At 44.6% G+C, this 13,489-nt stretch overlaps 2 protein-coding genes across 3 annotated transcripts in view; one reads left to right on the top strand and one right to left on the bottom strand.

The window, feature by feature from the left end:
* Nucleotides 1-6,471, bottom strand: part of SIDT1 (SID1 transmembrane family member 1) — a 108,867-nt gene extending 102,396 nt beyond the window's left edge. For both annotated transcript variants that reach the window (XM_056109280.1, XM_056109279.1), the window contains exon 1: nucleotides 6,269-6,471. In XM_056109280.1, the coding sequence (XP_055965255.1) occupies nucleotides 6,269-6,451 (183 nt within the window). In that variant the 5' untranslated portion in view covers nucleotides 6,452-6,471. The remainder of the gene's footprint in view (nucleotides 1-6,268) is intronic.
* The window catches only part of SPICE1 (spindle and centriole associated protein 1), a 158,411-nt gene that overhangs the window by 73,317 nt on the left and 71,605 nt on the right, over nucleotides 1-13,489 (top strand). The window lies entirely within an intron of this gene.

Consider the following 13,489-nt stretch of genomic DNA (forward strand, 5'->3'; position numbering starts at 1 on the left):
TTTTTATAAAAAGGTGAATTTTTACAAATAGGTGAATTTAATTTTCTGAATGTATTTTTATTTAAACCAATACATACAAAATGTCATTAAAATGTGAAATTGTAAAAATTGTTTCTTCCCTTTCTTGTGCTGTTGTGGCAATGACTGAGGTTGGCACACACTTGATTGTGGCTCTCACATACACTTGAGTTGCAGCTGTTTGGGCACACTAGGTTGTGATAAACTTGGAAAATAAAGACCTTTGTTGGGGAGCTAGAATCCCAGTGGGCATGTGGGTGCTGCCAAGGAAGGGACTTAGCCTCATCTGTGCAAGGCAGGCACTCTACCTCTGAACTCCATCTGCAGGTCCAAGAGAAAAATTAACTCTCCATTTTATGTTAGTTTTTAAAATACTATCTTAAAAACACTTGTTGAGTACTCTCATGTTGAAGTGCACCTCATTTTGGAGGTACTGCATTTCAAGAGCATGATAGCCATCTTTGGATAGATAACAGCACATAATTACAGAACCCATCATTCAATTTAGCATGTGATTAACAGGTCTAAGCTTTCAGAATATGGGTTCCCCAAAATCAGATCCATAACTGGAGTGATATCAACCCCTCATGTCACCCATATGACTATTTTCAGACTCACAGGGAAAAATGTAGGGACCTGAATATTTGTGTTCTCCTGTGCAAAAAAGTCATGTGAAATTTCATGTTGAAGCTTCACACCTAATTTGATGGTGTTTGAAGGTGAGGACCTTGGAAGGTCATGAGGAAGGAGCTCTTGTGATGGGATTAGTGCCCTTATAAGAAAAGATAGGAGAGTGGCCTAGCAGCAAGTGATAGTAAAATGGGGTAGGGCATTTGCCTTGCACACAGCTCACCTAGTTTTGATAGCACCCCATATGGTTCCCCAAGCCCTCCTAGGAGTGTTTTCAGCATGCAGAAACAAGAGAAAGCTCTGAGCAGTACCGAGTGTAGCCCAAAAGACAAACCCAACACCCCTCTCCACCCCCAAAACCTGGAAAACAAGGAAGGAAGAGAGGAAAAGAGAAAGGAAGGAAGGGAGGGAGGAGGGAGGGAGGGAGGGAGGGAGGGAGGGAGGGAGGGAGGGAGAAAGGAAGGAAGGAAGGAAGGAAGGAAGGAAGGAAGGAAGGAAGGAAGGAAGGAAGGAAGGAAGGTCAGAGAGAACTGTGAACCTCTACGTCAGGGAGTCAGGCAAGGATATAACTAGAAGGCCACTGGACCACTGTCTACAAGTCCGGAAGCCATTCTCATGAGACACCAAAATATGCTGATGTTTTTTATCCTGAACTTCCAGCTTCCAGAATTGCAACAAATACAGATTTGGGTTTTTTCAAGTCATCTAGTCTGTGATATTCTAACAGCCCAAACTGGCTGAATGAGTGCCTGGTCACACAAATAGTGTGCTAATGAACTGATTCTTTTCCCACCAACCAGTACTGTTCAATTCAGGACAAGGAGCTGACCAGCAGGTGTGCCTGCTGTCTTCTGTGGATAAAAAGCACAGGGAGAATAGACCAGAATAGGTAAAGGTAAAGGTAAAGGCCCTCCCGTTGATCGTCGATTTGCTCGAGCGGGCCCAGTAACGTCTCCATTGGAGACTTTGTTGTTACTGTGTCTGGCATATCGAATACTCTCGGTAGCTTACCGGGCTCTCCGAGAGGGGTGGAGGAATCGAACTCGGGTCGGCCATGTTGGCTGCTTGTAAGGCGAACGCCCTACCCGCTGTGCTATCGCTCCCATAGTCTATTACACCCAAGTTTGTATTTGTCTGTAACTAGCAATGTGTACAGCTAGAAGTTACCACTGTACTGACCAGAGGTAGATTTCATTGTTTATGAGAATAGGATAAACAGGCTGGGCTTTCTTTACTTTCTTTCTTCTTCTTCTATGTTTTTTGTTTGGGGGCCACACCCAGCAGTGATCAGGGTTTACTCCTTGTGGTCTTGGGGGATAGGGTGCCAGGCATCAAACCCAGGTTGGCGGCTTGCAAGGCAAGCACCCTATCTCCTGCAATATCATTCTGGTCCCATGAACAGACTTCTTGAATCTAGATACAAGAGGCTGGCAAGAGTAGTTCTAAGTATGTAGCTTTTGGTTGACAAGATGAAAGCAAAAAGTTATTCCTCAACCATCAGAAAATAAGACATAAGTGCCTCTTTTTAATAGACAAAATAAAATAAATATTTTGAGGGAAACATTTCAAATTACACCAATCTTGGTGAGTGATGAATTTTGCATTGAAGACCTCAGGGACAACACATCCTGTTGCCCTATGGTGAGATTTTTATTTAAGTGCTTATTATCACCTTCTATTTCAAATACTAATAAATATCCTCTAGTTGCTGGCACCTGGTTCTACCAGAGAAGTCGAGTTTCCCAATCAACCTGAGTTTGTGCCCTCTGTCATAATGAAATACGTAGGTGGAGGTTTTCTCAACAAGGTGATTTCCTTCTGCCTTGGCTGGAGGAGTGCTCACCCTGGTGAAACCCGACTCCCTTGAAAAGGACTCTTCAAACACTTGCTTCTGAAAGGAAGTGAACCATGGCCTTGCCTAACTGCCCTTTTAATCATTATTTTCATTAGTCTTCTCTAAACCAGCCATTCCATTATTTCAGCACTTTTTTTTTTTAAATGGCAGTTTCTTATTTACTTTACTCTCTGCCTGGAAGGCATGTGGGGCACACGCTTTTCCTTGTGCTGAGCTGAGCTTGCTAGCATGGCACATGCCTGGCTGAGTAGTTGTATGGGTCAGCGTTTGGCACAGGAGATGCAGTGGGTGGCTGGAAAGATTAGGAGCGAATGAATGCTTCTGCAGCAGCTTCCTCTCTTCACTGAAGCCTAAACTTAGCATAGGTTTCCTCTTCCAAGTCAAAGGATAAAAATGACAAACATAACAGCACTTGGAGGGTAAAGGACGGAAAAAAAAAGTATTACAATGGAAACCAATCACCACACATTACCCCCCTCCTAAACCAAAACCTTTGTTGCCCTGAAGAGGGGTGGGTAGGAAAACGACCTCTGCAGTGAGGAAGCCCTGACCAAGACTTTGCTCAGGGTAAAGGAAAATGACCATGTCCAACTACATCTTCTCTCTAACTCAAAGATCTGCTTCTTAGAATGTTGGTGCTGAAACCATAGTGGGAAACCTGCCTTGCATGCAGATGACCAAGGTTCAATCCCCGGCCCCTCAGATGATCTCCTGAGCCCATCAAGAGTGATTCTCAGTATAGAACTAGGAGTACTGAGCACCACAGGACATGACTAAAAAATAAATCAATAATTTAATAGAATTCTTTAATGAATCTGAGGTCAGCAGTGGAAGGAAAACTGATTGACATAAGAAAAACGCAATGGTAGGAGACCATCACTTGGGGATGGCCAGACAGGGTGAGAAATCAGGGCCTGAAAGAAAGGTCCACTGACTTGAAATTTCTCCAGGTGGAGAATGAAAACTGGTAGATTATAAATTTAGACTGTTTCTGAGATTTCTGACTTAATCTAATCAATTGCTTAATTTGTGGTGTTCTGGAAATTCCTTGTTATTTTAAACCTTCAGTAAAATCCTATTACCTCCAACAACATTGTGTTCCTTCTGTTGGACAGAGGCGCTTCTAGTAACTAACAGAGCAAACAGGACCAAGAATAGAGCAGGCCATCAAGAGAAACATCAAATAGTCTGCAGGAGGAGCTCAGAAGGATTCCATCTCTGGAGAACTGCACGAGAATACAGACTACAGGGAGAAGAGGGTGATTTCCCATAAGTAGGTTGAGGATTACACGGTCTTATTTTTATATTAATGGGAATTTCAGAAAGTTGTCACGACTGGGAAGAACTAGCTTATATCACTGCATATCGGCATAAAAATGATACTTGAATGATCTTTTGATTCTATTTCTCAGACTAGTAAAATTTTAGAGACTACTGGACTTGTCCGTTTTTACTGTTGTTATTTAATGGTATTTAAAAACTATCACCATTGTTTTATAAAATAAAGAGCATTTTAATACACATATAGGCAAATAGAAGTGGTATCATCTTAAACAATCAAAAACTTTGATTTTTATATGAGAATTTTGCTTCATTAAAGTAAATTTGTCCTGAGAGGGGCCAGAGAAATAGTAAAGCAGGTAAGATGCTTGCCTTGCATGCAGCCAACCTAGGTTCAATCCCTAGCACCACATATGGTTCCCTGAACTCTTCTAGGAGTGATCTCTGAGCACAAAGCCAGGAAGGAGTGAGCTAGTTGCAGCACCAAAACAACAACAAAAGCCCCCAAAGTATGTCATAACAAATTGTTTTATTTGAAAGAGTCTCACATTTTCAACTCATTAACACAGAATGTATTTTTTAGCTGTTTTATTTAGCTTCAATTTAAAATCCCCTTAATCTTTCTCCATCTATTTATTTTGCTTTTCAAAAACACGAATAAGGCTTTAAAACAAGTGTTAAGCTCTGTGCTAGAGACAGAGATGTAGAAACGAACATGATATTGACTGCAACCAGAGCAGCTATATGTGCCCTAGTAGAGACAAACACTTGAGTACTATGGATAAAGATCAAAATAGCAGATGGGGAAAAAAATTAATCTCTATGAAAGAGTTTAAGAAATACTAAGGCCTGTTGTAGGACTTACCAGGCCCACCTCTTTTTGCCAATGATTTAGAAGGAAACTGATATTAACATCATGGGGGGCTTTTTTGGACTTGATCTGGTCAGAATCAATCACAGGGCTAGAAACGTACTTCCTGTGTCAATATCAGCAGTTCCATGCTAATCCCGGGACGGGAGAGATCAGTTACAACAATCTGAGGGAACGAAAATTATCCCCACCTCTAGGAGTGATAGTACTCCCCTATGGAATGATGGAATCCCTATCAAATGGGCATTTGCCTTTCATGCTGCCAACCTGGGTTCGATTGCCAGCATCCCATATGGTCAGTCCCCCAACACCACCAGGAGTGATTCCTGAGTGCAGAGCGCGGAGTAACCCCTGAGTATCGCCAGGTGTGAGAAAGAAAGAAAGAGAGAGAGAGAGAGAGAGAGAGAGAGAGAGAGAGAGAGAAAGAGAGAGAAAGAAAGACTTACCAGGAGTGGGCAATGGAATGCTCTCTGAACATAACCATTTGGCCTACTCCAGGACACAGGACCTGACGGTCAGTGGAGGGAAAGAGGGATGAAGGCTGGGCTGCTTTGGTGAGATTGAGTACCAAGCGGGAGGTGGGCACTGCTCACTCACTGCACAACACTTGGGAATTTGGGGGTCAAGATTGGCACATAGGAAGTTGCTAGGTATCTAAATTCTCATTCTCTGGATCCTAGGTGAGGAAGAGGGTGGTGAACCATGGAATCCCTATCAACTGTGCAGTTTCCGGGGAGAGTAGAAAATGCTGGCATAGCAAGTGGTTCCCACTTATTCAGAGGCAGATATGCTGGGAAACGTTCCCTGCTCTCTGTCTTTAGGTCTGTTCCTATTAGGGGACGAGGGGAGAAAAATCCAACTCTGCATTTTTCTGACGTTATATAATCAGAGTTCTGTGTCAAAGCTACGGTGATTGGAACAGTCATTTCCTCCCCTTCCCTCACCTCCGTTCTGGTTAGAAATAGACTTAGGACTTAGATACAAATCACCCACTTAACAGTTTTCAAATCAAACCCGCCAGAGATCAGCTGATGGCAACGGTTCCATCCTTTTCGGCGGGGCCTGGGGACTGTTCGGATGCACATACGTGTGACATGCCCATGGCTCCGAGACGCAGGAGGTGCTTCCCGAGCGAGCCGCGCGGTGCAGCTGGCGTCTAATTCTCGCTCCTTTTTCCATTTTAGATTCGGAGCCGCCCTCTCCCCGCCACCCGCTAGGAAATAGAAGGGTCTGGAATGAATCACCCTAATGAAACCAGGTTCCTTCCCGGCTAGGGATGCCGAGCACCGGAGCCGTTTTCTGCGCCTCCTCTTGTGCAACCTTAGAAATCACGACAGTCCCCAGAGAAGGCCCAGCTGGGGGGCCGGGACCCGCAGGCCAGCCGGGCGCGCGAGGTGAGAACGAGGTGCGAGTCCCCGGGTACCGGAGGATGCGGCACCGGCGCCGGCGCCTCGGGCCAGGCAGGCAGGGAAGGCGTCCGAGAAGGAAGGGCACGAGGGGGGTCCCCCGGCTCCAGCTCGACTCCCAGGAGACCCCGTCGCAGCCAAGGGTGGGGGGCTTGCCCGGAGATGCGGCAAGTCCCGGGGAGTCCCAGCAGGGGCGCGGGCTCTTACCTGTCCCGGCAGGCTGGTGTAGTTGAAGGAGTAGATGTTCTCGGTGCTGAGGCTCACCACCCCGCTGTAGACGCGGTCGAAGTCTGCGCCCCTGGCGGGGTCGCGGGGGTCGCGGCGGCCCCCCGCCGCCGGCAGCAGCCAGGGCAGCGCGCACAGCAGCGCGAGCGGCCCGCAGCCCCGCATGCTGCCGCTGCCGCCCCGCGGGGCCCCGCCGGAGCCCCCCACGCCCGCTCCCGGGGTGCCCGCCCGCCCGCCCGCCCGCCACGCGCCGACACCGCCGCTGCCGCCGCCGCCGCCGGCGCCCGCTGGCAGAGCTGGCAACGCGCAGGGCGAGGGCCGGGCACACGGACACCGACGCCCGCGCCCCGCGGGGGTCAGCAGCCTCGGGCCGGGGACGGTGCGGACCCCCGGACTGCCCGGGACCTGAGTCCCTGGCTCATGCGTGAGAATCCCAGCCAGAAACGCCAACCTATCGCTCCCCTCTCAACCTGAAAAAAAAGGAGGGGGAAAAAAAAGAGGGGAGGAGGGGGACTTTAAAAAGAAATCTTCACCAGTCTGCAAGCGTCCCCCTGATGGGCCACTGGGAAGGATGTTCGGTCCGTTTCAGACAAACGGGTGCCCGGCCCGAGGCATCGGAATGGGAAGCAGCACACAGCCGTTCTCCGAAGGCGGCCACCGCTTGGCTTGTCCAGGTTGCACCTGCAGACAGGTCCTGCCCTGCTGCACGCTGCTTAATAATTCCTTCCCTGCACTCAGAGAACCCCTCCCTAGATACCTGTTGTGCTTCCTTATCGCCTACTCTCCAGCGAGTCTCGTGGCATCGCTTTCCTCTCCCTGGCCATATGCGGACCTCTGCAATTATGTCAGCCACAAAAGGTAAATAGGTATGGTAAACAGAAGAATTTCAAACAGCACCTGAAGTCTGATCCCGGAAGTTGTCAAAGACAGCTCAGAGTAGTTGGATTTACGCAGAGGGCATCTCCCTGCCTTTTTTTCTTGGAGGAGAGGGCAATGGGTACAGAGGGTATTCTCCCGCCCCCCCTCCACCCCCAAACACGCACACCGTCATCTCTTGCCTACGTTAACTCTGCAATGTCTGCGTCTCAGATTCTTGGACAACCTCATAATTCTGTATTGGTTTTCAAAAGAGAAACCACACAACCCAGTAGTAAAAGGAAATATCCTCCTGGTAAAATTAGGGAGTAAATATTTTAGGGCAAATGAAAGGTAGGGAGAAAAGAATAACCCTGGGGGGAAGCCACATTTTGAAGAAAACCAAATAATCACAGTTCAGGTATAGAAGAGGTCTCTGTGCTTTATTTCAGCATCATTTTATTTGTAAACCAGAAAAGAAGGTAAGATGTTTCTTTGGGTTTGAAGAAACAGTAAGAAAGGTGGCATAACGAAGAAAATCATTGTGGTCATAGTTTAAGTTTGCAAATTAAAGTACTACCCTTTATCATTCCAAGGAGTTCCTACAATTGAATCCCTGCCTACAATTTCTAAAACATCAAAAATGAGTAAAATGCGTTTGGTGTATAGTTTTATAACTGCACATTCAGAAAACAATACTGATGGAAGATGGTGTTAGACAATGCTTCATAAGGACGGTTTTCACTTAAAATTCACTTTTTAAAATGTTCTTGGATGTGTATGGGTATAAGGACAAAAATACTAATTCAAAGAAGAATCGATAGGTTAATATTGAGCTCACATACTCCAATACAATGGGCACAACCCAAATTTACAGATGAATGGATAAAGAAAATGAGTATATCTGGACAACAAGATGAAACGTTGCCTTTTATAACAGCATGGATGGAGCTGGGGGGGGGGGTCATACTAAATGACACAAATCAGAGGAAGAAAGACAAGTACTGGATGATCTGACACATATGTATGATGCAGAGAAGTAAAACAAGGAACAGACAAAAGCAGGAAGAGAAAACATCCTGGTGTCAGACCTTCAAAGCTATGAGGAGGAGGAGGATGGCTGGATAAAGGCTAGTAAGGGAATCTGATAGATCTAATATATCTAATGGGTTGTGAGATATTGGTAGTCTGGAGTTAAGTGTGGTGTGCTAACATATCCTTTAAAGAAGTATGAAATTGTTCCCCTAAGACAAATAGTAGTATGAACTAATATTATCCCAGTAAGAAAATAAGATAGATGTCACTGACGTTGAGAAACTAACAGCAATTTTATTGATAACTTAAATGATTTTAAAGTGCTGTAATTAAAATATCTATATCCCTTTTTTGGAATTTAACAAAATTTCTTGAACTTGAAACTTATGAAACCCTTCAAGATTAACTGGCTGGATCAGTTCACATACTATCAAAGTAGAGTCCTACTCAAGAACTGTAAGAGATGAGGAATTGATCATTTCAAAGGGCAACCTCTTCTGGGGGCAAGTGTCTCTATTAGAAGGCATTTTACATTCTAAATTGAAATCTACCTCTCTTCTGCTCACTGTGAAAAGAGCTAGGAAGGCTAGGAAGGAGTTAATTAACTTGCAAAAATTGCTTTCTGTAAACAGTTCAGCAGCCTTGAGTTTACAAAATTGGATTGAACCCAGTAGATGTGTAAGGTATGGGCTAGAGTAAGACATAACTATTTAAAGATAGATAGAGTGTTTTAACCATCCTGGAAACTGAAACTATGTGACCGGATCAAGATGTTTGGGTCGAGATACTGCAAGAAAAACCGTAAGGAACCTAGCAAAACATGTATGTGCAAAATATGTGGTCTTTGTTTTCAAACTGCATAAAAGATGACCTGTTTCTGAGTTCGAGACTCTCAGCCTCTGCCCGCTCTTGGGTATGTTGCAGAGCCCCAGCATGCTGGTCCGAATAAAACCCCGCTTGAATTCCTGCAGGAACATTGTCTGTCTGGTCTCTCCGTGCCTCCCAGGGCTAGGGAACTCCCGACCCCAACAACTGCAATGAGTTCTGCCCTCCAGAGCTATAGTAATGAATCTAATCCTTCCACATGACAGCCCAGAAGGAATCTGCAAAAGGCTGTGATCCACCAAGACTTAACTTTAATGAAATAGAGAGCATTTGTGACAGATCCTGCTATATACAATTGACTTATACATTACAAGTGGGCTGGAGCGATAGCACAGCGGTAGGGCGTTTGCCTTGCATGCAGCCAACATGCCAACCTTAGTTTGATTCCTCCGCCCCTCTCGGAGAGCCCGGCAAGCTACTGAGAGTATCTCGCTCGCACAGCAGAGCCTGGCAAGCTACCTGTGAGGTATTCGATATGCCAAACACAGTAACAACAAAGTCTCCAATGGAGACATTACTGGGCCCGCTCGAGCAAATCGATGACATTACAAGTGACTCTACCTCATTCTGTTTAGTTCTACCTCATCCAGTGTACGGAACCTGGTTTTCAACAGCTGGTCTACAGAACGCTGCTGCTTTGAAGACAGTAAAAAGTTGAGAATCTCTGCTCTATATATGATCTAATCCTGATTCTAGTCCAAATCCATTTAATGACCTTAGGAAATTAGAGTCACAAAGTTGATGTAAGAATAAAAGTGTGAAAGAATAGATGGGAAAGTATATTTAGAAAGTTAAAAACTGCTTGCATGTGGCTGATCTGGGTTTGATCCTTGGCACCACATATGGTCCCTAGAGCCCCTTCGAGGAGCACAGAGCCAGGACTAAGCCCTGAGCACTGCCAGTTGTGGCAACCAAATATTAAAAAAAGAAAGTTAACAATGTTATGTGACCAAATACTGTTATGTGATTTTTGACTTTAATATCTAAAAAACTAAACTATGTTCAATTTGCCAGGCTTTTAAATATCTCCAGTAGCAGGGCCAGAGACAGGTGTGCCTGAGGCTCAGTGTTTAACCTCAGACACTACCAGGCATGGGCCAGGGGGCCCAGCACCATATTGCCGGCAGAACACTGAAAGTCACACAGCTTAGCCACTTAGTGAAACCAGGTAGGTATCACTGGGAGTGGTAGCTAGACCTCTGTGCCTCCCACCTCCCAAAACAAAGAAAAGAATAGCACTGTAGTACTGTCCTCCATTGTTCATTGATTTTGCTCCAGTGGGCACTAATAACATCTCCACTGTGAGACTTGTTACTAGTTTTGGCATATGAAAACCGTCACGGGTAGTTTGCCAGGTGCTGCCATGGGGGCAGGATACTCTCGGGAGCTTGCCTTGCAGGGGCTCTCTGAGAGGGGCGGAGGAATCAAACACAGGTCAGCTGCATGCAAAGCAAATGCCTTACCCGCGGTGCTATCATTCCAGCCCAAGAATATATGAAGAAAGGATAAATTCCAAATATGGGGAAAGGGAGTTAGGCTACACCCAATGGGGCCCAGGGATCCTCACCCTCTGCTTAGGTGTCATTCCTGGCAATTCCTGGGGGATCATTATGTGGTGCTGGGGACCAAATCAGGGTAAACTATATGCAAGCCAGATGTCTTAACCCCAATACTATCTCTCTGAACCAAAAAAGATAAAAATTCCTCAATAAATGTGTTGAAAAACTGGACACCACATGCAAAAGCATGAAATTGAGACTACTATGTCACATCATGTAAGGAACTCAAAATAACCAGACACTTAAATATAAGACCTGAAAGCATAAAACTCCTAGAAGAAAATATAAGTAATAAGCTCTCTGATTCTGATCTAAACAAACCTTTTTCCAACCATGGCCCCCCTCTAACCTTGTTTACTTCCTAAGGGGACAGCCACACACCCACAATGTCCCCTAGGCCCACCCCGCCCCTGCATTACACAGATTTGTCCATAGTCTCAGACCATGATTCCCTCCCATTTACACAATTTTCACCCATTACCCCCTTGGAATATCCTGGGGGCCATATGGCCCCCCGGCTCAAAAAAAAAAGAGGGTTTATAGAGTGTGTGTGTGTGTGTGTGTGTGTGTGTGTTTTAACTTAACACAGAAAGCATAGGCAACAGAGCAAAAATAAACCGTGGGACTATATCAAACTTAAAAGCTTCTGTGCAAAGGAATCCATGGCCAGGGAGGGGTGTAGGGGAGGTTACAGGGAGACAGCTCAAAGGCCAAGAGTACACATTCTCAGGAGCCTTGGAAGAGTGACTACTGAGCACTGCCAGGTATTAGCCCAAACCGAAAGACAAAGAAAAAAATAAAATAAGGCAAAAGAAAAGGAAACCCTTAGACTTGTCAAGCCTCTACACTGAGAGGCTGAATAGTCAGATAATGGTTAGAACATAAATGACAATAGGCTTTGACCTCTGACCCACACTCTGACCCACAACTTCTGCAGCAACATGTCTGGGAACCTGTTTAAATCACAACATCTGCAGCAAATGGTTCAGAATGGTCAGGTATCATCAGTTCAGTGACTAACAGCTTTCTGTATTTAGAAATCAGGATCAGTTAGAGGAAGCCAAATCTACTTGCAGGCCACAAAATACCCTATTTCTAAGTTAACCTGAAACAAGAGAACTTCTCATCCTCCTAAGATTCACTGGAGCTGAATGGATCACCATTGCTTAAACTTTCTGCCTTCCCTTCCTCCCCTCTTGTCTAAGAGTCTCTGCCAAATACTTGTGAGGGTAGCTTCCAAGTCCTGAATAAATAAATTCTATTTTCACTTGGGTGGTCTTTGTTACATAATTTTCCTGGAAATCCTACCGCAATATTGTGTGTACTACCCATCAACACAAACCAGAGCTTTCCATCAAACTTGATACTCATTGAGGCCCCCTGGTGCCTAGCCACTTGAGTCTTGAGTGCGTTCACATGATAAGTAGTGTTGACTCTGCTTTTGAGTACTTTTACTCTCTAGTCTGTTTCAAATCCAGTTTTTCAAAATTGATTCCTGCCTGTTTAGTTATCTTTGTTGGAGTCAGGTCACTCCTTTCCATCCTTTTTTTTTTCTGGGTTCTCTTTTCTGTTTCTGTTTTTGTGTTGTGCTGTTAGTAGGTGTGGTTGGTCGAAGAGCAGGGCAGACAGAAGTCCTTTGAGACTTGTTCAAACTCACAAACCAGTGTAGTTATCTTTGATCAGTCAAAAATAAAACTTTGCTTTGGGTTGACAAGGTCATCCATTTCTATATTTATACAGAAAATATCCTTGTAAATGGGTAGAAAGTTATGCCATGCAATCATAAATCAAGACAAATATTATAACAATTTCATATTAGAGAGTCCAAAAGAAATAAAAATATTTAAGTAAGGTCATCCTTGTCTCATGATATCTTTTTGTCCCAAGAATTTGGCTTTGAGTAAGGAGAGAGAGAGAAAGAGAGAGAGAGAGAGAGAGAGAGAGAGTATTTGCTCTCTCTTTTCCATATGCCTGAATGTGTGATTTATTGGGATTCAAAGCAGCAACCATCAGGTTGGGAGACTCAAAGTACACAGGTATCTTTTTATTTTCCTTCTTAGTGATTATACTGATTTTATATTCTACTAAGACACTTAATCTTCCTTGAAATCAATGCAAAGAAATAAAATATGAATAAAAAGGTGTTTTCACAATCATTCACATTAAAAAGTGTTCTTTCCACCTGAAGACTAAGGTGCAGAGTACCATGTTAACTCTTCCCTTTCCAGTGGATTGAATACCACTCTGATTCTGACCCATGGAACAGAATCTCATCCATGTCTGGTGACTGGACAAACTGCATGGGAGCTGTGAGAGAGTGAGCCATTTCTTAGGCATTTCCAGATCTCACTAAATAAGAGAAAAACAGGTTTCACTTTCAAATGACTTATAGAGTCATCCTAATTCGTTCCTTTCTTCTGGGAAAAAAGTGCCTACTTAATATATACATTTACTAAACACTTATTCTTGAAACAATTCTTTTTCAATAACATCTTCAAAGATCATCTAGGTCGTCTGTGGCTATTCACATGATATGACTTGAACAAAATTGTTCATTTGAGAAGTACAGAGAGGGAGAGGGAGAGAGCAAGCGAGCGATCGAGTGAGAGAGAGGGAGACAAAGAGAAAGAGAGAGAAACTGTGCGTGCTCAGAGAAGTGATGGAGTGGTACAGTGCTCTCCTTGACACTGTAGTCCAATTCATGGCATTGTCCCAGATTCCAAGATCTTCATGGCAGTGCCATTTGGACTCCCTGACCACACTGTAAATATGCAATCTTTGGTTCACTACAACAAAGTATATGCAAACACTTCAGTTAAAGTGTGCAACCCTCGGTGAGTACCACAACTAAAATATGCATGACCCCAAG

Source organism: Sorex fumeus, unplaced genomic scaffold, assembly GCF_029834395.1.
Source record: "Sorex fumeus unplaced genomic scaffold, SorFum_2.1 ptg000265l, whole genome shotgun sequence".
In the NCBI taxonomy this organism is placed as follows: domain Eukaryota; kingdom Metazoa; phylum Chordata; class Mammalia; order Eulipotyphla; family Soricidae; genus Sorex; species Sorex fumeus.